The sequence below is a fragment of the Ornithorhynchus anatinus genome, chromosome 4, assembly GCF_004115215.2.
Source record: "Ornithorhynchus anatinus isolate Pmale09 chromosome 4, mOrnAna1.pri.v4, whole genome shotgun sequence".
NCBI lineage: Eukaryota > Metazoa > Chordata > Mammalia > Monotremata > Ornithorhynchidae > Ornithorhynchus > Ornithorhynchus anatinus.
The window spans coordinates 57,798,207-57,822,351 of NC_041731.1; the positions used below are offsets into that span (position 1 = coordinate 57,798,207).

Below are 24,145 nucleotides of genomic sequence, written 5' to 3' on the forward strand. Positions count from 1 at the left end.
GCTCAATAAATACGATTGAATGTACAGCCCTCTGCATATAGTAAGCGCCCAATAAATACGACTGAATGTACAGCGCTCTGCACACAGTAAGCGCTCAATAAATACGACTGAATGTACAGCGCTCTGCACACGGTAAGCGCTCAATAAGCACGACTGAATGTACAGTGCGCTCTGCACAGAAAGCGCTCAATAAATGCTATTGAATATACAGCTCTCTGCACACAGTAAGCGCTCAATAAATACGACTGAAGGTACAGCGCTCTGCACACAGAAAGCGCTCAATAAATGCTATTGAATATGCAGCTCTCTGCACACAGTAAGCGCTCAATAAATACAACTGAAGGTACAGCGCTCTGCACACAGTAAGCGCTCAATAAGCACGACTGAAGGTACAGTGTGCTCTGCACACAGAAAACGCTCAGCAAATACGACTGAATGTACAGTGCGCTCTGCACACAGTAAGCGTTCAAAAACCACGACTGAATGTGCAGTGCGCTCTGCACACAGTAAGCGCTCAATAAATACGACTGAATGTACAGTGCGCTCTGCACAGAAAGCGCTCAATAAATGCTATTGAATATACAGCTCTCTGCACACAGTAAGCGCTCAATAAATACGACTGAATGTACAGTGCGCTCTGCACAGAAAGCGCTCAATAAATGCTATTGAATATACAGCTCTCTGCACACAGTAAGCGCTCAATAAGCACGACTGAAGGTACAGTGTGCTCTGCACACAGTAAGCGCTCAATAAATACGACTGAATGTACAGTGCGCTCTGCACAGAAAGCGCTCAATAAATGCTATTGAATATGCAGCTCTCTGCACACAGTAAGCGCTCAATAAATACGACTGAAGGTACAGCGCTCTGCACACAGAAAGCGTTCAATAAATGCTATTGAATATGCAGCTCTCTGCACACAGTAGGCGCTCAATAAATACGACTGAAGGTACAGCGCTCTGCACACAGTAAGCGCTCAATAAATACGACTGAATGTACAGTGCGCTCTGCACACAGTAAGCGTTCAAAAACCACGACTGAATGTGCAGTGCGCTCTGCACACCTTAAGCGCTCAATAAATACGACTGAATGTACAGCTCTTTGCACACAGTAAGTGCTCAATATATACGACTGAATGTACAGTGCGCTCTGCACACAGTAAGCGCTCAATAAATACCACTGAATGTACAGGCTCTGCACACAGTAAGCGCTCAAAAACCCACGACTGACTGTACAGTGTGCTCTGCACACCGTAAGCGCTCAATAAATACGACTGAATGTACAGCCCTCTGCATATAGTAAGCGCCCAATAAATACGACTGAATGTACAGCGCTCCGCACACAGTAAGCACCCCAAAATACGACTGAATGTACCGTGCTCTGCACGCAGTAAACGCTCAATAAATAAGACTGAATGTACAGTGCTCTGCACACAATAAGCGCTCAATAAATACGACTGGATGGAGGCATGAGGCCCAGGAAAGTGAAGTGACTGGCCCAGGGTCACACAGCCGACAAGGGGTGGAGCGGGATTAGAACCCACGACCTCTGACTCCAAAGCCCGGGCTCTTTCCACTGAGCCTCGCTGCTTCTCTAGAAGAAAGGGGGGTTGCATCTAACGGCTCGGGTCTGCCCCAGCTCTGCGCACTTAGGCGTTTAAGCAGTAACACCATGAGGAGGGGGAGGTAGAAGCGCTTAGTACAGTGCTCTGCACAGAGTAAGCGCTCAATAAATAGGATTGAATGAATGACTCTTGGCACCTTCGATTAGCCTGTGAGCCCGTCGTTGGGCAGGGACTGTCTCCATCTGTTACCGATTTGTCCATTCCAAGCGCTTAGTACAGTGCTCTGCACCTAGTAAGCGCTCAATAAATACGACTGAATGAATGGCACCTGGTAGGCGCTGAAGCAGTAGCACTATGAAGAGGTAGAAGCGCTTAGTCCAGTGCTCTGCACAGAGTAGGCGCTCAATAAATAGGATCAGTGCTCAATGGAAAGAGCCCGGGCTTGGGAGTCAGAGGTCATGGGTTCGAATCCCCACTCTGCCACTTGTCAGCTGTGTGACTGGGGCCCAGTCACTTACCTTCTCTGGGCCTCAGTTGCCTCATCTGGAAAATGGGGATGAAAAACTGTGAGCCTCACGTGGGACAGCTTGATCCCTTTGTATCTCCCTAGCGCTTAGAACAGTGCTAGGCACATAGTAAGCGCTTAACAAATACCATTAATTAATTAAGTAGGTTTGAATGAATGAGGCTTGGCACCTGGTAGACGCTTAAGCAGTACCACCAAGAGGAGGAAGTAGAAGCGCTTAGTCCAGCGCTCTGCGCAGAGTAGGCGCTCAATAAGTAGGAATGAATGAATGTCGCTTGGCACCTGGGGGCGCTTAAGCAGTATCACCATGAAGAGGAGGCACAAGCGCTTAGTCCAGTGCTCTGCGCAGAGTAAGCGCTCAATAAATAGGATTGAATGAATGGATGACGCTTGGCAGTGGTAGGCGCTTAAGCAGTAGCACCCGAAAGAGGAAGTAGAAGCGCTTAGTCCAGTGCTCTGCGCAGAATAGGCGCTCAATAAATAGGATTGAATGAAGCTTGGCACCTGGTAGGCGCTTAAGCAGTACCACCCTAAGGAGGAAGTAGAAGCGCTTAGTCCAGCGCTCTGCGCAGAATAGGCGCTCAATAAATAGGATTGAATGAAGCTTGGCACCTGGTAGACGCTTAAACAGTACCACCCTAAGGAGGAAGTCCAGTGCTCTGCGCAGAGTAGGCGCTCAATAAATAGCATTGAACGAATGGATGATGCTTGGCACCTGGAGGCGCTTAAGCAGTATCACCGCCATGAAGAGGAGGCACAAGCGCTTAGTCCAGTGCTCTGCGCAGAATAGGCGCTCAATAAATAGGATCGAATGAATGCCGCTTGGCACCTGGTAGGCGCTTAAGCAGTACCACCTTAAGGAGGAAGTAGAAGCGCTTAGTCCAGCGCTCTGCGCAAGGTAGGCGCTCAGTAAATAGGATTGAATGAATGAAGCTTGGCACCTGGTAGACGCTTAAGCAGTACCACCCTAAGGAGGAAGTCCCGTGCTCTGCGCAGAGTAGGCGCTCAATAAATAGCATTGAATGAATGAAGCTTGGCACCTGGTAGGCGCTTAAGCAGTATCACCACAAGGAGGAAGTTCAGTGCTTTGCGCAGAGTAGGCGCTCAATAAATAGGATCGAATGAATGACGCTTAGCACCTGGTAGGCGCTTAAGCAGTACCACCCTAAGGAGGAAGTAGAAGCGCTTAGTCCAGCGCTCTGCGCAAAATAGGCGCTCAATAAATAGGATTGAATGAATAAAGCTGGCAAGGGTAGGCGCTTAAGCAGTACCACCCTAAAGAGGAAATAGAAGCGCTTAGTCCAGCGCTCTGCACAAAGTAGGCGCTCAATAAATAGCATTGAATGAATGAAGCACCTGGTAGGCGCATAAGCAGTACCACCCTAAGGAGGAAGTCCAGTGCTCTGCGCAGAGTAGGCGCTCAATAAATAGCATCGAGTGAATGAAGCACCTGGTAGGCGCTTAAGCAGTACCACCCTAAGGAGGAAGTAGAAGCGCTTAGTCCAGCGCTCTGCGCAGAGTAGGCGCTCAATAAATAGGATTGAATGAATGAAGCTTGGCACCTGGTAGGCGCTTAAGCAGTACCACCCTAAAGAGGAAATAGAAGCGCTTAGTCCAGCGCTCTGCGCAGAGTAGGCGCTCAATAAATAGCATCGAGTGAATGAAGCACCTGGTAGGCGCTTAAGCAGTGCCACCCTAAGGAGGAAGTAGAAGCGCTTAGTCCAGCGCTCTGCGCAAAGTAGGCGCTCAATAAATAGCATCGAATGAATGAAGCACCTGGTAGGCGCTTAAGCAGTACCACCCTGAGGAGGAAGTCCAGTGCTCTGCGCAGAGTAGGCGCTCAATAAATAGGATTGAATGACCACCAGGACTCATGCTGGCATGTGTTAAGCGCTTAGTATGTGCCAAGCCCTGCTGTAAGCGCTGGGGTAATCATCATCATCATAATGTTGGTATTTGCTAAGCGCTTACTCTGGGCAGAGCACTGTTCTAAGCGCTGGGGGAGACCCAGGGGCATGAGGCTGTCCCACGTGGGGCTCCCAGTCTTGCGCCCCATTTTACAGGTGAGGGAACTGAGGCCCAGGGAAGTGCAGTGGGGTGGCGGGCCGCTGCCGCCGGTGCGCCGGCCATTGTCCGGGGGCTCCTCCTCCGGGGTTCCCTCCCTCCCTCGGCCTGCCACGTCCCGGTTTGAAGGGGCCAATGGGCGGGCGCGGCCAGGTGCCTCTCACCTGCACCACGTGGGGGGGAGGAGGAGGAGGAGGAGGAGGAGGAGGAAGGGGAGGAGGGGGAGCAGGTAGGGCCACCTCCCCAAGCAGCAAAGGCTGCAGCCATTGCGCGCGCGCGCCTCCCGGGGGGTGCAACCCTGCTCCTCACCCTCTGCGTAGACGCCCGGGCAATTAAATACAAAAGGACCTGCACCTCTCCCCTCCCACCTTCCTCCTTTTCCTCCTTTTCCTGCTGCTGCTGCACGTCCAGGTGCGAGGCAGGGTGGCACGAAGAGGGGCGTGGATCCTTTTTTTCTCCCGGGGGAAGGGTTGGCAGAGTTGCTTTTCTCTCCCCCCCCCCCCTTCCCCATCCCCACCCCCTTCCTCCTCCTTTTCCTCCTCCTCTTCCCAGTCGGACGGTCATGACGGCGTCTCCGGATTACCTGGTGGTCTTGTTCGGCATCACGGCCGGGGCCACGGGGGCCAAGCTGGGATCCGACGAGAAGGAGCTGGTCCTGCTGCTGTGGAAGGTGGTGGACCTGGCCAACAAGAAGGTAAGGCCCGCTGCTGGGGTGGGCATCGGGGATGGGCGGGCGGGGGGGGGGGTGGTTTTCGAGGCGTTGGGGGGCCCCGGTGGGCGTCCCTCCCCAGCTGGACGTTGTGGTCACCTCCCACCCCCTCCCGGTCCTGGGGAATAATAATAATGGGGGTATTTGTTAAGCCCTGTTCTAAGCGCTGGGGCGGATGCAAGTGATTCAGTAGTATTTATCGAGCGCCTACTATGTGCAGAGCGCCGGACTAAGCGCTTGGAATGGACAGTTCGGCCACAGAGACGATCCCTGCCCAATGAGGTGGTCCCACGTGGGGTTCACAGGCTTAACCCCCCCTTTGGCAGAAGAGGCAGCCGAGGCCCAGAGAAGTGAAGTGACTTGCCCAAGGTCACACAACAGATGAGCGGCGGAGCCGGGATTGGAACCCACACCCTCCGACTCCCAAGCCCGGGCTCTTTCCATCGAGCCCCGCCGCCGCTCTGACTCGGAAGGCCTCGGCCGAGGGATGGTCCTGGGAATTTGCCCCGAAACTGGAAGAGAGGAGGCCCGAGTTGGAGCCTTTTCCCTCCCCACCCCCATTTCCCCGAAGCCAGGTCGCCCTCGGAGACAGGTGGTGCCAAGGACAAGGTGGGGTGGGTGGGGGGCGGCCTGGAGGGTGAAGTGTGGATTCCTTCCTTCCGGAGGTGGGAGAGTTGCACGAAGTACTCGTTCGACCGGATCAGTTGGAGCTGACCGAGGACTGCAAGGAAGAAACCAAGATCGACATCGAAAGCCTGTCTTCCGCCCAGCAGCTGGAACAAGCCCTCAGACAGGTAGCCGCCCGGGCCCGGGCAACCACAACCTCATGGCTGGAAGCCTCTGCAGCCGCGCCAGCTGGCCAGGGCAGAGGCCAGGAGTCCCCCCATCTCCTCGATCGGAGAATCCCGAGCTGCCCCTCCTGGAGTAATAACCACGATTAGGGCATTTGTTGAGCGTTTACTGTGTGCCAGCCACCGTAGATTCGAGCAAATTAAGTTGGACACGATCCCTGCCCCACGTGGGGCTCGCGGTCTCCATCCCCATTTTCCAGATGAGGAAACTGAGGCCCAGCGACTTGTCCAAGGTCACACAACAGGCAAGTGGCAGAGCTGGGATTGAAACCCATAATTTGCCCACCCGCCAGGCCTCCTTTTGCCCCGTGATGTAAATTCGTTAAGGGCAGAAACGGGCCTGCGAATCCCGGTGTGCTCTCCCAAAGGCGTAGAAGAGCGCTCTGCACCTAGTGTACGCTCTGTAGATATTGTGGATTGATGTAAAACTAGAGACGACACCCAGAACTCGGGTCCCGGCCAGGAGCTTCTCGCAAATCCACTGCAGCTGGCTTCCCTAGGCCCCTTTCGGTCGCCCTGCCTTTCCTCCCCCGCCTCTCTCCTCCCTGCAGTAAGGAGCCACCCAAGGTTTGGTTGGTGTTTCTCCATTCCTGCGACCTCCGCCCCTCCCCACCCCTTTCTAATCCAGCGGGAAGGGCAAGGCCTTGTACTAAAACCCAGCCCAGGCGGGCTGACAGTTTAGCCCTGAAGAAAGCCCTTTTTCTCTAGGGCTTTCTGGCAGACCTGCTGCTCCGGGCAACAGCTAATAACAGGGGTCAGTGGCGGGCGGAGCAGACGGTACGGGAGAGAGGTACCCTGGAACTGCTTGAGAGAGCTAAAGTTACTCCCTTTGGAGGAGAGCTGTTAACCCTCACCCCTTCACCCAGAGATCAGGGTGTCGGAAACTGAATGATCTTCAGTGGATTGATTTAGGGCTGGGACTGAAGATTGAACAGTGGCCATTCTTGGTCCGGATTTATCGTCCTCCAACTTTAGGCCCCCAAAAAGCAATCTGAGGGCAACCGGCTGCTTGAAAGAGGGAAACACGTATGTGGGTGTTGCATGTTTTAATGCCCTTCTCTCGTTTTTCGGGGATGGGGGAGAAGAAAGGTTGAAGCTCTGTTTCCGGTCCTTCTACCCCATTTCCCTACTCCATCCCCCAGTGAAACTCTAGATGTCGGGTTTTTTAAAGGGATGGGCCGTGAGGGGAAGTGTGAGCAGCAGGTCTTATTTAGTATTGCCCACCCTGGGTTATTGCTGCTTGCCAGAAGGCGGCATCCCATGTGTAACTTCTCACAGCTGAACAGCTTGTAAATCCTGGTAGCAACCGCATTCATGTGGGGCTCGTGTTCCTTTCAGTTTAACCAGTCAGTAAGCAATGAGCTGAATATTGGTGTAGGAACTTCCTTCTGTCTCTGTACTGATGGACAACTCCACGTCAGACAGATCCTACATCCCGAAGCTTCCAAGAAGGTAAGAGACTTCTGTAAAATTGATTTCTGTGTCTCTCCTTTTGGTCTGTGGCAAACTTAATTCCCGTCCACCCTTCCTTTATCTGATACTCATAGAAGTGGAGTGATTGTTTTCCAAGAAAATAGCTAAGGTGGATGAAGTGTGGATTCTAAATATCAATAGTATTACAGAATCTCTGCCTACAGATAGTGGTGAATCTCTAGCCCTTTGACTTAATTTTAAGTATCCAGAACGTTTAGGATTATTTTCTTAAGCTGATTAGGAATCAGTGATCAATTCGGAATGGAAACTTGTAGAAACCTCCAATATTGTTGAAAGCCCTTCTTTTGGTTTTGTGGAATTTGAAGTTGTGTTTTGGAATCTTAATTATTTTCTTATTTCTTGTACTGTAACTTCAAGACCCTTGAAAGAGGGTATGTGGACATACAGCAACTTTTGTAAAAATCATATTACTGTTTAAATTGTTTCTAGCAATTGCTCCTAATTATATATTAAGATATAAAAATAGGTCTACATGAAACAATATTTGCCTGTGATTTTTCGATTGTCCCAGAGTTTAAATGACTGGATCCATGGGGTGATTTAACCTTTTATTTAATTTTTTTCTTCCCCAAAGCATAAGGTGTGAAGAGAACCCAAAAGTCATTGTTAGGCAGCCCTATGTCCTTAGGAAAGGGATGTGTAGGCTATAGTTTTTCCATTGGATGACATTTAAAATGCATAGGGAGGTTCCGTGTAGTAGATTAATTTCAACACAGGAGAAACTTTTCTGATTAGAAACACCTTTGGAAGGGCAATTATAGCTCAACGGAGGGATCTTAGGTGGTAGTGAGTGAGCATCTGTAAGTGATCAAAATCATTTTTATTACACAGGTATTTGAAAATACAGCCATTGTCTAATGTATAGCCCAACTTGCTTTATTTCATGCCTGTCTAGGTAACAGGGTAGTCTTTATTTTCTTTTTTTTTTTAAATTTGCTTATTAGACTATTACTGCAGTAACTCATGCTCACACTAGATGTAACAAAGAAATGATTTCCCAAAGAAACTTATGCTCAAATTCAAAAGATCTGGGAAGTGGGGAGGAAGAAAATCAGACTAATTTCTGTACCCCAGGTCCAAAATCTTATTAAAATTTTGGCTGAGGATTCTCCTTAATGAATTATCAAACACATCAGTCCCTCCTCTTATTCTGGGGGGGAAAGAGCCTTTTTGTTTTTCTTTGACATCAGATAAAACCATAAGTGGAAAAATATGGGCTCTGCCAAAGATAAATTCAGGCAGTTTAGTTCTTACTGCTCTTCTGGCTCTTAATCCAAGAAAAATTTTGAGATAGTGCCCCTTCAGTAACCAAATGCTTGTACCCACTTAAATTCTTTTTTTTCCTTCCCCCAGCCTCTTTCAGTACCCCTAAAGTTACCTTCTTCCTGTTCTCTACACTATATCCTAACATAGGCAATCTGCAAAATGCAAACTGAAGATAGGAACTTTAAATGTCCTTCACTTTTTTGTGTGTGAATTGTAAAAATATTTAATGGTGTGCAGGCTTTTAGTTGCCACTTTGTGGTACTTAATAAGAATGGTATGACCAGAATATTTCCATGAGTAGAAAAATTAGTATTTTTTTTTAATGACCAAATAGAACAGTATCCCTTTGCTATTTGTATTTTCAGACTCTTCAATTTCTCTAGCAAGTTAGATACGGGTTTAAGAATTTAAATTCCTGTCTCGGTCCTGTAGAATACAGTAATAAGTCTAAGTTCGTCTAAGGTACAGTTTGCAATGAGTCTAACCTTATAATTCGGGCTCTTTAATTCTTATTGGTGGGGGATAAAGGAGATTGACATTTCTGGTGGAGGTGGAGATAGAATATAATTAAGAATAGACATTAAATAGAATAACAGAAAATAGGAATAGAAAATTTGAAGCACTTTCTTTTGTAGAGTTACCATTACTAGCTAATGCCAACTTGAAGTAAATTTTTGCCTTAAAATTAGTGTGCAGAACAGAATAGACATAAAACTTCATGGCTTTGAAAATATGGCACAGCATTTCTACTACTGTCTCATGTATACAGTCAGGGCTTAATGGTACTACAATTAAGCCCATCCTTGCGCAAAACACTTCACTAAACTCTGGAGAAAAGTATACAGTTTCACATCTTGCCATAGGCAGTTCTTCTGGCTCTCAAGAGTTTCTCTCCAAAGTCAGGTTGGGGAAAGTGCTGCCTAAAACAGATTTAAAAGTAAAATAGACAAGGATGACAAGGTATACATACACAGCATCTGAAGTTGTAGCAGAAAGCAGATTTGTCTTTGGTCCGGTGTTTCTTTAAGAAGGTATTTCACTGTCTAATGTTGGGGGTAGCAGAGTGTTTTGCAATTAGAAAACCTCAGGTGCAATTCAACTGGGCTAACAGTAACTACCTCATCCCTTCTCAGAATGTATTATTGCCTGAATGCTTCTACTCCTTTTTTGATCTACGGAAAGAATTTAAGAAGTGTTGCCCTGGCTCACCTGAAATTGACAAACTGGATATTGCAGCGATGACAGATGGTATCCTTTGATTAGTGTCCAAACTCATAAACTAGCAATCATTTACAGAAATGGTAGCAAAACATTTAAACTGTGCTGTTTAATGAATTGCATTTTATTCAGTTTCCTCTTCAAAGGCCACTGGGTTTATTGTAGTCATGGGAGTAATAATGATATTTATTGACTACTTACTGAGTATTGCATTTGGGAAAGTATCACAGAAGCAGAAGTCCCATTACCTGCCAACAAGGGGCTAAAGGATCTGACCGGGGAGACATGCAAAAATATTTTCCAGCAGTGAAATCGGAATAATGTAGAATGACTCTATACAAGTGAGAGATAGGTACAAGTGCTGGAGGTAGTTGTTTGGGTTGACACCACTTAAGGTGTTGGGAAATTAATCAGAAAGAGGAGGTGGGATTATTAGGAGGGTGTTGAAGATGGGGAGGACTGAGGTGACAGATTTCAGGGAAAGGGGTTCCAGGCCACTTCAACAGCATGAGCAAGTGGTGTGAAGTGAGTGAGAGAAGCAAGATCATTGAGCTTGGGGAGGGACAAAGAGTATGTGATGGGGATGGTGGTGAAGAGAGGTGTGTGTGTGAGAAAGAAAGAGATGGGCAGGGAGGGTAGAGAGCCTTGAAGCCGAGGGCAGGCAGCTTTTGCTTGATTTGTAGATGTTTGAGGATAGATGAGTACCAAATGACACTTCAAGAAGATGACCCAAGACTGAAGATGGGGAGAGATTGGAGTGCGGGAGACCAGCAAGAAAGCTTATGCAGTAGTCTTCCCATGATTAAAGATCTTAGACCAAGATGGTAGTTCAGGAGAGAGGAAAGAGTTGGATTTAGGAAATGTTATGGAAGAAGAATCAGTAAGATTTAACTGTTGACTGGATGTGAATACTTAAAAACAGGGAAGAATTAAGGACGGTGCAAAGGTTGGAGGCTTCTGGGACAAGGATGGTGGTGGTGGTATCAGAAGATATTCAAATTAGAGAAAGACTGGTCTTATGGAAGATGAGAGTTCAGTTTTTGACATGCTGAGGTGGATATGTTGATGAGATATCTACATGGAGATGTCCTGGATCAAAGAGGAGATGTGATTGAATAGCAGGGGAGAGTTCCAGGCTAGAGGTAGATTGATAAGTCATCAGCGTAGAGATGGAAGCAGAAGTCATATGAGTGGATGAGCTCCCTCAGTCATCCACCATTTGTATTTATTTGAGCACTTACTGTGTGTAGAGCATACTACTAAGAGCTTGGGATAGTATAGTAAAACACATTCCCTTGCCTACAACGAGCTTACGGTGTAGAGGGTGAGGCAGACATGAATATAAATTATGGATATGTACATAAGTGCTGTGGGGCTGGGAGGGGGATGAATAAAGGGAGCGAGTCAGAGTGACACAAGGGAGTGGAAGAAAAGGAAAGGGCTTAGTCAGGGAAGGCCTCTTGGAGGAGACTGTGCCTTGGTTTAGAAGTTAGGGAGAGCAGTTGTCTGTCGGATTTGAGGAGGGAGGGCATTCCAGGCCAGAGGCGGGGGCATGGGCGAGTGGTCACTGGCAAGAGAGAAGAGATCGAGGAACAGTGAATAGGTTGACATTAGAGGAACAAAGTACACAGGCTGGGTTGTAGTAAAATAGCGAGATGAGGTAGGAAGTGGCGAGGTGATTGAGTGCTTTCAAGCTGATGGTAAGGAGTTTCTGTTTTAGGCGGAAGTGATTGGATAACCTCTGGAGGATCTTGAGGACAGGAGGGGGGAGTGATAGGAGGCAGGGAGATCAGCAAGGAGTTTGATACAGTAATCGAGGCGGGATAGGGTCAGTGCTTGGATTAACGTGGTAGCAGTTTGGATGGAGAGAGAAGTGTGGATTTTAGCAGTTGTTGCACTGACAAGATTTAGTGACAGATTCTGTAAATTGAAAGAGGAGTTTATGATAATGCCAAGGTTATGGGCTCGTGAGACAGGAATGGTGGCGGTGCTACCTGTAATGATGGGAAAGTCGGGAGAAGGAGAGAGTTCGGGTGGGAAACGTGGACTTCCGTTTTAGACACATTAAGTTGGAGCTGATGGTAGGTCATCCAAGTAGAAATGTCTTGAAGGCAGGAGTCATCTGCATGAGGTGGTAGCTGAAGCCATGTGAGCAATTCTAGATTGTAAGCTCATTATGGGAATGTTTCTTATTGTATTGTACCCTCCCAAGCGCTTACAGGCCTCTGCTCACAGTAAGTGCTCAAAAAATGCAAATGAATGGATGAATGAATGAATGAATAAGTTCATCTACACCCAGGGAGTAGGTGTATATGGAGAAAGAAGGGGACCAAGAACTGAACCTTGAGGAGCCACCCACAATTAGAGGCTAGGAGGCAGAGGAAGAGCCCATAATAATAATAATAATGGTATTTAAGTACTTATTATGTATCAGGCACTGTACTAAGTGCTGGGGTAGATAGAAGATAATTGGGTTAGGACAGTCCCTGTCCCACAGTAATAATAATAATGCTAACATTTAAACTCTTACTATGTGCCAAGCACTGTTCTAAGCGCTGGGGTAGATACAAGGTAATCAAGTTGTCTATCTGTTGCCGACTTGTTCATTCCAAGCGCTTAGTATAGTGCTCTGCACATAATAAGCACTCAATAAATACTATTGAATGAATGAAAGGTTGTCCCACGTGGGGCTCGCAGTCTTAATCTCCATTTTACAGATGAGGTAACTGAGGCACAGACGAGTGAAGTGACTTGCTCAAGGCCACGCAGCAGACAAGTGGCAGAACTAGGATTAGAACCCATGACCTCTGACTCCCATGCCCGTGCTCTATCCACTATGCCAATGAAAGAGACCTAGAATGAGTAGCCAGAGAGATAGGAGGAGAACCAGGAGAGAGTGACAGTGAAGCCGAGGTTGGATAATGTTTCCAGGAGAGGTGGTTGGTCAGCAGTGTCAGAGGCAGCTGAGAAGTCGACGGGGATTAGGATGGAGTAGAGACCTTTGGATTTGGCAAGAGGGAAATCATTGTTAGCTTTGAGAGAGCAGTTTCTCTGGAGGGAAGGGGACGGAAGCCAGATTGGAGGGGGTCAAGGAGAGAATTGGAGGAGAGGAACTTGAGACAGCGGGTGTAGTCACCTTGCTCAAGAAGTTTGGAGAAGAATGGTAGGAGGGAGATAGGGTGATAACTGGAATTAGCCATGGGGTCAAGGGAGGGGTTTTTTTTTAGGAGAGTTGGAGACGTGGGCATGTTTGAAAGCAGTGAGAGAATGAGTGTAGTGTGACAAGACCAGAGGACCCAGTTTAGTGAAAGAGGATAAGGAGCCAGTGAAAGAAACAGGGGATGTGGGTCTTGCATAAGTCGACCCTGAAATGTAGACCTATGGTTTACCCAAGCGACTCAGACATTTAGTAATATGCCTGAAGGCATATAGGTGGCTATCGTGGGCCTCTGACAGTCTGTGTTTAATCCAGATGGATGACTGTCTTTGTAGATTTTTAGTAGTGCCTCTGCCTGGTAAAGTAATTTGTGTTTATTTTTAATGAGGGTAAAACACCAAAAATACAATGAAATTCTTGCACCTGAAATATTCCAGTTGCATGTAGTTAGATTTAAGAATTTGTGGAGGGTGTATGCGTGAGAGACTTAAGTGTTTTGAGATAGCTAGGAGGTAGAAGTTAGGTATTTTGTGTATGTGTGTGACAAGCTTCTTAGACCTTGTCCACATCATATCCAACAGCTTTGGGTTCACTTTTGTGCTGATCTACAAAGGTGATGATTCCTTGGATCAGGATCTCTTTTTGAGGAATGAATAAATTAGGGTTATATATGGTGTGGATTATGCTTTGTGGGCTTTTTTTTTTTCCTCCTCCAGGTTTCTCCTCTCCCAGGAACAAAACTGGTAATTTAGAGGATGTAATTGAACTAAAGCCCCTGGTTTATAGGAGGGCTTGACCAGGTAAGCAGGCATCCAGTGCTTTGTCTTCAAAGCGTTTGAAAATGCTCCTAGTCAGTGAGCATCGTAAGGGCTGGCTTTCAGTTTGTCAAATTTATACTATTAAAAACTGTTGTTAGAAAACCTACAAGTCACTGAAATATAGTCTTTCCATAACTAATAAAGCTGGTCTCCCTCTCAGTGCACCCAAGAGGCCACTGATAATCTTTTCCTATTGGCTTGTCAACCATCTTCTCCTAACTTCCAATTCTATCCTCAGCAAGCTTACCTTATTCCCTGAAGAGGGTATGTATGTGGTTATAAAACAGAGTTGCAGCAGACACAGCCCCAAAAGTCATTTCAACTTTCTTTTTTTTTGATTCGTCTGCTATCGGCACCTCAGTAGCCTTAAAAAGAACCTACTGTAACGTTCAGCAGCCCCACATGGGGCATAATTGTGGTATTTGCTAAGCACTTACTACATGCCAGGCACTGTACTGAGGGCTGGGGGGGGATACAAGATAATCTGGTTGGACACAGTCCCAATCCCATATAAAGTGACTTGTCTAAAGTGTCACAATAGACATGTAGTGGAGCTGAGTTTAGAACCCAGGTCCTTCTGACTCCCAGGTCCATGCTCTTTCTACTAGGCCAGGCTGCTTTTGATGAAACTTTTTCAGTTAATTCTTCCTTCTGCCTCCTTTTCTCCTTTACTTGTTCTCTCCCGTGCTTTCTGTCTCTCTCCCCCTCCGTCTTTTCTCGCCCTCCTCCGTCCCCCAGGTCAGTGTTTCTGCTTCTTCCTGGTAATGTCAGGGAAGAGTCCTTCTGGCTACTCTCCTGGCATATTTCTTTGATCCCATCAGTGCCTCCTATTGTAAACCTTAGCTCTTTGCTGCCTTCAGAACATCTCTGTGAGAGTCTGCTATTTCACTCTTAAATAAAGCAACTATAGGCTCAGACAGCAGGTGAAGCTTCACAAACCCCACAGTTTAATATAATAATAATGTTGGTATTTGTTAAGCGCTTACTATGTGCAGAGCACTGTTCTAAGCGCTGGGGTAGATACAGGGTATCAGGTTGTCCCACATGAGGCTCACAGTCTTAATCCCCATTTTACAGATGAGGGAACTGAGGCCCAGAGAAGTGAAGTGACTTGCCCACAGTCACACAGCTGACAAGTGTGACAGCTGACAGGAGAAGCAACGTGGCTCAGTGGAAAGAGCACGGGCTTTGGAGTCAGGGCTCATGAGTTCAAATCCCAGCTCTGCCACTTGTCGGCTGTGTGACTGTGGGCAAGTCACTTAACTTCTCTGTGCCTCAGTTCCCTCATCTGTAAAATGGGGATTAAGATTGTGAGCCCCACGTGGGACAACCCGATTCCCCTATGTCTACCCCAGCGCTTAGAACAGTGCTCGGCACATAGTAAGCGCTTAACAAATACCAACATTATTATTATTATTATTAAGTGGCAGAGCAGGTATTCGAACACATGACCTATGGCTCCCAAACCCATGCTCTTTCCACTGAGCCATGCTGCTTCTTCTTGAAATCCTGCTCTGCCCTCAGGCTGGGCTGTGGAGGCCCTTGTGGTTCAGCACATCTCCGGTTTGCAGGCCTTGTCCAGGAGAATCTGGGGTCAGGGCTGGTCACCATAGCCCTGGGGATACAATCCCCTATTGTGGGGTTCTTCCAGGCTGGGCCGGGAAACCTGGACCTGAAAACTCTGTAGTGCTGTTCACTCTTGGGGCAGGATCATAGGTGCTGACCTTCCCTTCTCCCCCGTTGACTTCTTCCACACATGCACTCACATCATGTCCCTCCTACATAGGCAGTGTGAGACCCACGCGGCCCAGGGGACTGTGTCCAACCTGATGAACCTGTATCTACCCCAGCTCTTAGAACATTGCTTGAGACATAGTAAGTGCATAATGAAGACAATAAAAATAATAATAATAATCAGAGCAGATGAAGAACACCCTTGAGAGTGAACTTGGCCCATCCTCAATATTGTTGAGGAGCAGCGTGGCCTAGTGGAAAGAACATGGGCCTAGGAGTTGGAGTTGGGTTCTAATCCTGATTTCACCACTTGTCTGCTGTGTGACCTTGAGCAACTCAATTTCTCTGTGTACTAGTTTTCACATCTGTAAGTTGAGGATTCACTGTTTCCCCCCCTCCGCCTTCTAGACTATGACCCCCATGTGGGACATGGACTGTATCTGATCTGATTATCTTGCATCTATTCCAATCTATTCCAGTGCATGGCAAATAGTAAATGCTTAAGGGATATTAGTGTCATTATCCCACTGGTATTGTCCGGGGATAGTGTCTTTCCGAAGGGGAAACATTCAACCTCCCGCCACATATATCAAACACTTTTTTGACTCTAACCACCTTCCTCTCCTGGAACAAAGGCACCCTGCTGGGACACTGCACTCCGACCTGGTCTACCTGCACTGTTCTAACCCAGCTTCTTCCCCAATGCTTTCTAGGCTTTTCAGGTGTAAATAAGCCCAAAGTAACTATGGGAACCCATTCGTTCAGTCGTATTTTTTGAGCGCTTACTGTGTACAAAGCACTGTACTAAGCTCTTGGGAGAGTACTATATAAAACACATTTCCTGCCCACGTCGAGCATAAGACATTATTCATTATTTATACTAAACTTCTCTCTCTCCATGGGCTTGGGAAACGAGTGGGACTATTCTTCAACTTAATCCTACTGTTGTGTGCCCTTGCATTGATTGTTTGCATCCCTTATTAATGATCATTGATCTGAAACTGTAGCCTATGTTATGGGAGCGCTCCTCCTAAGCACAAAGGATTTTACAGCAAAAGTTATTTCCTTGCTCGTACAGATGGGGAAATTTGGTGTCAGAGAGATCAAATATGTCTCCCAAATCTATCAGTGGAGCCATTGGTGGAACAGGACAGAACATAAGAATCCTGACTCCCAAGCTGTACTCCAACTGTGTCTCTTCTCAAAGTACAGCTCTCCTATTCTTCTCATGGAGTCATGTCTTAAAGCGTTTTTTAATGTTGTAGACAATCTTTCTGATTCTTCTTTTTATCACATATCACTTTGAATGATCTGTTTAATGACTATAACTATAGTGTTCAGGCTCATTTGCTCTATTCCTTTTAAGTGGGCTGGACAGCACTATTTCAGGATCTCTGCTTGGAAGTACTGTGACTGGGTTGGACTTCAGAAACACAAATTAAGAATTTTTTTTTTATTCAGAGGACAGTGTACCAATATATTTTTGTGTATGACTGCAAAATATGAAATTTGGCTTCAATTTTAATCAATCCATAGTATCTATTGAGTGCTTGCTGTGTGCAGAGCACTGTACTAAGCATTTGGGAGAGTACGATGCAGCCAAGTTGGTAGACAGGTTTCCTGCCCACGGTGAATTTACACTTTAGTTGCAATTAAGTTTTCCCCAAAGTTTTATTTTTGCTAGATTAAAAAAGAAAAAAATCCTGGAAAGTCATCCTTAATTAGTAAGACATATTTTAGAAACAATTTCTAGATGTCAATAAGTATAAATTTAGCCAGGACATAGAGGGGGGGAAATACATCAAACACTAAAGTTCTGCTGGTTTATAAGGTGTTTTCTTCTTCAAAGATTGGAAAATGCTTCTACAGCAAGTCATCCTCGGCTAGAAGTGTTAAGGTTTCTTAATGTTGGACACTTGCTCTGTTCGTCTCCTAGAAGTTGCTGTGTTGATTATCTTTGCTTCACATTGTCGTATATACAAAAATAAGATATAGGCTTAGTTCTCCTTAGAGGGACTATTCTAAATTCATAAGTTTAGTGTCTAATGTGACTAGTGTATTTTAGTGTTAAATACTAAATTTAGTTATTAAATGTTAATACTAATTAGAGCCAAGAGCTATAAGTATCAGTAACACTACAACCATACTACCAAATTAAGAGCTGCAAAATGACAGTTAAAATCCCAAACTCAACTTCAGAGTGTCCTATAAATACCAAAGCTGACACCAAAGTTATGAGGTGGTAAAATTTGCTCTCTGGGAATCTGAGGAAATCAAAGCCAAGGGCTGATCTTTAAGTAGACAAAGTGTGTTATCATGAAAGTTCTTAAATTTAGCTGAGAGTTAACCTAATCTTTAGAATGCCATTTTGGGCATTCAGCACTTTGCCATTAGCTGAGTGACTGAGGTAATTGGTATTAGTTAACAGGATGGCATAACTATAGCTCTCTTTAGTGTTCTCTTTGATACATTTGAGGTTTCTGAAAGCTCTTACATTTGTAGCTCCTGTAGAGTCACTTAAAAACAAAACTGCTCTTCAGTTATTTTAGATTTGCTTGCTTTAAAATCTACTCTGCACACTCCTTTTCACATTGGATTCGATTGCTGAAGGCTGTACTTACAGCTTTGTTTGAAGCTTCCCCGGCAGTTGATCAGTGGTGAGAGCAGGGGGTAACTTGATGCCTGTTTAAAGGAGTATGTTTCTTTCCTTGAACAACATACCAGTTCCTTAGGCCAAATTAAACTGTCTAGACCTGAATCTCAGAGCTTCAAAAATACCATTCTAATCTGAACTAAACATCTCTGTGTTGTCCGAATTGTAAATCCATTCGTTGCTTCTTAGGCCACAGAAGATTTTCCTGTCTCTAACATGGGAATTGGGCTAAGCTTTTAACTGACTGTGTCGGGCCTTCAGAGTTAATGGTTCTCGGGGTTTGGCAGTGCTACAGAGTTGCTAACTAATTGGAGAGTCACCCACATGTAGAAAATACCTGGTCTACTTGGTGACGGAGCGTGAGTGAAAGAGCCTTTAGCCGCTCTTGTATAGTGGGAACATTCACTACTATGAATTCGTTTGGATAGGGTGTAAACTGGTCACCTGGATGGTAGAGTTAACCCGATTTGCACATCGTTCTCTAGATCTCCTAAGGCTTGGGTATGTTAATATATAATACTAATGATATTTGTGGTATTTGTAAAGCACGTACTATGTGCCAGGCACTGTTCTAAGTGGTGGGGTAGATAAAAGATAATCGGATTGGACACAGTCCTAAATTTACTTCTTGTAAGTAAATTAGGCACTCTAGGATTAATACGAGCTCTCCCAAATCACTGGGGCTAGTTAATTATGGTATGGCTAGTTAATTATGGTATTAAGCACTTGCCGTGGACCTAAGCATTGTGGTAAACACAAAGTAACTTTTTTAATGGTATTCGTTAAGCCCTTACTCTGTGCCCATCACTGTGCTAAAGTGCCGACGTAGATACAGGTTAATCAGGTTGGACACAGTTCCTGTTCCACCTTGTGCTCACAGTCATAATCCCCTTTTTACAGATGAGGTAACTGAGACACTCAGAAGTGAAATGTCTTGCCCAAGGTCACACAGCAGACAAGTGGTGGAGCTGGGATTTTAGAAACCCAGGTCCTTCTGACTCTCAAGCCTGTGCTCTTTCCACTAGGAACATGCTGCTGCTCAGTTGGGTAATTGGGCCAAACTCACAATACCTGAGGTAAGAAGAGCAGTTATCTTATTCACATTTCATACGTGAGGAAACTGAGTCACAGGGAGTTGGTGACTTGTCCAGAGTCACGCAGCAGTCCGGTAGCAGAACTGGGACAAGCTCTCTTGAGGCCCAAGACTGTATTCTTTGTACTGGGCTGTGCTTCCTCCACTGAATGACATTCACAACTAAGTACCTTTAGCAAATATAAGTGAAAGAAAAAAGTGGAGCCTGTGATAATGTAGTCCTATAAATGTGCATAGAGAAAATGCAGGCTCCGTTTTTCAGAATATTCAAAAAGTACAAAGTTCATCGAAAGAGATACTCTGGTCCCACAGTTTATAGGTCAGGAAACCCAAGGTCAAGAGATCTGTCCCAGCTACTGTTTGTTCTTGGAGAGTTTCTTGATGCAGATACAGCACTTAATACGTTCTGTTTTGTCAATCATTGGTATTGGTTGAGCAGCTAATGTGCAGGGCACTGTACTGAACATTTGAGGAGAGGAATAATAATAATTGGGGTTTCTGTTAACCGCTTACTGTGTGCCAAACACTGCACTAAGCACTGGAGTAGATACAAGATAATCAGGTCCCTCACGGGTCTCATAGCCTAAGTAAGATGAAGAAAAGGTATTTATCCAGTTTTTGCAAATGAGAACTGAGGCCCAGAGAAGTTAAGTGACTTGCCCAAGGTCACACAGCAGACAAGTGGTGGAGCCAGGTTTAGAACTAGGTCTTCTGATTCCCAGTGTTCCAAGCTCATATGTTGCTTCATTACAATAGTTAATAGACACTAACATTTAGGAGAATACAATACAATACAATTAGTGTCTACTAATCTGCCTCAAAGAAGCTGACAATCTACTGGGCTCTGACTGAAGCAAGTATCAGTAGGTGATTCTCAACTCATCACTTATATTGAGTTCTCTGCAGGCGTGGAAACTCTCCCAGGGAATTATTCCGTCTGCAGCTTGTCCTTTCCTTGAATTATGCAGCTTCAGCAAGAAATGTGGAGTAAATCCAGGGGAGGGAAGAATGCAAGTTAGTTAATCCAAGCTGCCTTTCTCCAAACAGGTTAGTTTTGGTAAGGGATGTAGGGTAACGTGATTGACTTTTTTTGATCTTGTGAATTTTCCTGAAAGATCTCTTGAGGAATTTTTAAAATTTTTCTTGAACTAGTCTGTCAAATATACTGTTATTTAAAGACCACTTGTCAATTTGCATTTGGGGGAGAAAAGTTGCATAAACCACACTGACTTTCAGAATTGGTATGAACCTTTTTTAGACTTTTTATTAAAATATTGTTTTTATTAATATAGTGACCTTTTACTTCAGCTCACGAATCATCCCATCCTTTGTGTTTTCTTCCTCCTCTTTTATCTTTGAGCCATTTTACCATTTGTTGGTTGGATTGCCAGATAAAGAGGTGGGCCGGAGAAAAGCCTGGCTTCTAATTTGACCTCCCCAAAATAATAATGTTGGTATATGTTAAGCGCTTACTATGTGCCGAGCACTGTTCTAAGCGCTGGGGTAGACATAGGGGAATCAGGTTGTCCCACGTGGGGCTCACAGTCTTAATCCCCATTTTACAGATGAGGGAACTGAGGCCCAGAGAAGTTAAGTGACTTGCCCACAGTCACACAGCCGACAAGTGGCAGAGCTGGGATTCGAACTCATGAGCCCTGACTCCAAAGTCCGTGCTCTTTCCACTGAACCACGCTGCTTCTCCAAAAGCTAACGGAAGGTTGCCACACTATCTACTGCTGGGAGAGAGGAAGAGGTGCTTTCTCACACCACCTCTTCCCTTCTCTTTCACTGATTTTAAAGACCATTGATTGAAGAAACAAAACATATTGAGAGCTGTATCTGCATGAAGAAGCTCTTATATACAAACAGTAACTGGGATAGCAAAATCTCCCGGGTCACACATTTCCAAAACGCAACGTGCATATTGTGTATTTTTGGGATAGTTTTAGAAGAGGGGCTTGTGCTCTTGAATGTCAGGAGTAGCCAGGAGTGTAGTAGAGAAGCAGCAGGGCTTAGTGGCAGGACTACGGGCTTGGAAATCAGAGGTCTTGGGTTCTAATCCTGGCTCTGCCACTTTGTGACTTTGGGCAAGTTGCTTAACTTCTTTGTGCTTCAGTTACCTCATCTGTAAAATGGGGATGAAGACTGTGAGCCCCACGCGGGACAACCTGATTACCTTATATCTCCCCCAGTGCTTAGAACAGTGCTTGACACATAGTAAATGGTTAACAAATACCATCATTATTATCATTAGTAACCACTGGCCAATTGTTAATAGGCTATAGGGTTATTTTGTTGTTATTGATGTTAATGGTATTTGTTAAGCGCTTACTATGTGCCAGGCACTGCTCTAAGCATTGGGGGAGATATAAGTTAAGTTGGACCCAGTTCCTGTCCCGCCTGGGGCTCACAGCCTTATTCCCCACTTTACAGATGAGGTAACTGAAACACAGAGAAATGAAGTGACTTGCTCAAGGTCACACAAGTTTCCAAGATACCACTGTCATACTCCTTGTGATCTAAATTCCTTTTTAGTGGTATGTCCATCACTTGGCATTATTACCACTTATTGGTTTGTTATCGTCACAAATCCTTCAAAGTTGCCAAAAGATTTTCAGCAAAGCCGAAGCTGGGAACCATAACAGCCTGACGCCTTACCCACATCCCATACGTGCACACAGCTGTTTCTTCTGACATTGAGTCAACTTGCATTAACTTGTGGATTGTATTATTCCAGAACAGACTCATGTTGTGGGAAGAACATTTCCTAATTCCTTCATCATGTTACTCCAAATAGTTTAATGAAAGCCAATGTTATAGCAGAATGGGGATATGTCAGTATCTAAAGTTGTGTACTTGGTGTTAAATTGCAGACTAGTGTTTTACAGTCCAGTGAGGTGTTTCAGTAAGCTTTCCTCTTGATTATGCAACTGAAGGAAAATAATTCATAGTATTTTGTCGTAAGGTTTTTTGCATATATATGTTGGTGTAGATTTGAAGGCAGTGGTAAAGAGGGAGTTGTGGAACTGGATTACTTGAAATATTGTGAAGTGCCCAGGTTAAATAGATGTGGCAATCCTACTTTTTGGCTGATTGTGGGAAGAAATTATCTCTGACATCTCGTGTGGTTAATGTGATCCTCATCAAAAAATACATATTGTGAAGTTCAAGGCACATAACGTCTTTATTAATAACTGAGTAAATCGCCAATAAACACAATCCTAATTTCCAATAGAATGGGGAAAACCATTTTAGGTTTGGGTCAAACTATGTGGTATCTTGGAGAAGGCTTCTTTGTGCTTGGATAGTTAAATATTAGAAATATCAGAACCAAAAATAAATTCCAAAACGTTACAGAATTTTGTTTTTAAATGCATAGGAGCATTTTAAACCACTATTCTTTTTATTTTATTTGACTAGGACAGAATGTAATAATTATGGTACTTGTTCTCTGGTTCCCAGCTCTCCGATTGTGAGAAGCTGTAATCGGGACCTAGTTAAGTGGCATGGGGCTTCTGGCCAGTGGACAAGGGAGGTGTCTAAGTAGATGAATTACTGGTGTAGAAGTTCTTTCTGTTCTGCTCTTCCACCACTACCCAATCCCTGAGCCTTTCAACTCCAGACTTGAGCCCATGAGCTCTTGTTATGGGAATTAATTCGGGCATGTGCCGGTCCCATTTGGTATCACTCACACTAAGAATTTCAGGGTCCCCTTAAAAATGGGTACTGAGCCAGTTGGACCGACTGCTCTGGCCACAGTATACAAACTCTGGTTCTCCTCCTCACAGCCTCCTTTCCTGCTTGTCATCTTGTTGACTTTTCTAGGTTCCAAACATGAGGCCATTTCTGTTCCCTGTACTACTGTCTCCTTGGACAGTTCCTTAGCTTAATCTGTGAATTTTTAGTTATAATAAAGCACACACAATCTTTTTTTGCCTTATTTTACTTTTTCTGATGCATAATTTGCTATATGTCTTTTTTCTTTGAGTACTTCTAAATTTTGGTTAAAAACATCAGTTTTGGAAACAGCTTCATAGTTTTTTAGGGGTTAATCTTTGCCTGCTTTTTTTGTTTTAAAATAGATGTGAAAAACTTATTCAGAAAATCAGGAAACTTGTTTGTGTGAAGCTGGATTTTCTTTATCTTGTTTTTTGTGAATGCTTTGTCATGTAACAACATTGAGAAGCAGCGTGGCTCAGGGGAAAGAGCCCGGGCTTGGGAGTCAGGTCATGGGTTCGAATCTCGGCTCTGCCACCTGTCAGCTGTGTGACTGTGGGCAAGTCACTTAACTTCTCTGTGCCTCAGTTACCTCATCTGTACAATGGGGATTAACTGTGAGTCTCACGTGGGACAACCTGATTACCCTCTATCTAGCCCAGCGCTTAGAACAGTGCTCTGCAGTAGTAAGCGCTTAACAAATACCAACATTATTATTATTTGACTTTCTGTCCCCCTGAAATCAGACTAGTCAAAACTAAAGCTGATCCATTTATCTTCTACCTTTCCCACTTTCAAATTGAATCTCATTCATGTAGAATGTTGTGCCAAACAAGTTAACAGAAATTATGTAAATTCAAGGGTGGAGAATATTAGGGTAGATGAAATAAGATTAAGAAATTATTATAACTAAGCATTTGTAAGTACTATGCATTTAATCCCTATATGCTAAATTCTGGGGCAGGATTTGTGGATCGGCCACAGTCCCACATGGGTTTATGGACTGAGTAGGAGGGAGAATAGGTATTTAATCCCCATTTTGCAGATTAGGAAACAGAGGTCCAAAAGTTAAGTGACTTGCCAAAGGTCACACAGCAGGCAACTGGCAGAGTCAGGCTTTGATCACAGATCCTCCAACTCACAGGCTCATTGACCTTCCACCATACCATACTGCCTTTTTTGCCGGGGGCGGGGGGCTGGTATTAAGTGCTTAATATGTGTTCAGAACTATACTAAGTGCTGGGGTAGATACAAGCTAATCAGGTTGCACACAATCCCTGT

General features: G+C 45.0%; 1 protein-coding gene across 8 annotated transcripts in view; it reads left to right on the forward strand.

Annotated features, from left to right (window-relative positions):
- Positions 1 to 4,414: 4,414 nt before the first annotated feature.
- Positions 4,415 to 24,145, forward strand: part of ESRP1 (epithelial splicing regulatory protein 1) — a 77,175-nt gene continuing 57,444 nt past the window's right edge. For 4 of the 8 annotated variants that reach the window (XM_029063277.2, XM_039911809.1, XM_029063281.2 and 1 more), the window contains exons 1-4: positions 4,678 to 4,848; positions 5,529 to 5,657; positions 7,053 to 7,166; positions 9,608 to 9,722. In XM_029063277.2, the coding sequence (XP_028919110.1) occupies positions 4,717 to 4,848; positions 5,529 to 5,657; positions 7,053 to 7,166; positions 9,608 to 9,722 (490 nt within the window). In that variant the 5' untranslated portion in view covers positions 4,678 to 4,716. Of the gene's footprint in view, positions 4,566 to 4,676; positions 4,849 to 5,528; positions 5,658 to 7,052; positions 7,167 to 9,607; positions 9,723 to 24,145 lie in introns of those variants that run through there. The other 4 variants (XM_029063282.2, XM_039911811.1, XM_029063276.2 and 1 more) reach the window with 3 other exon arrangements.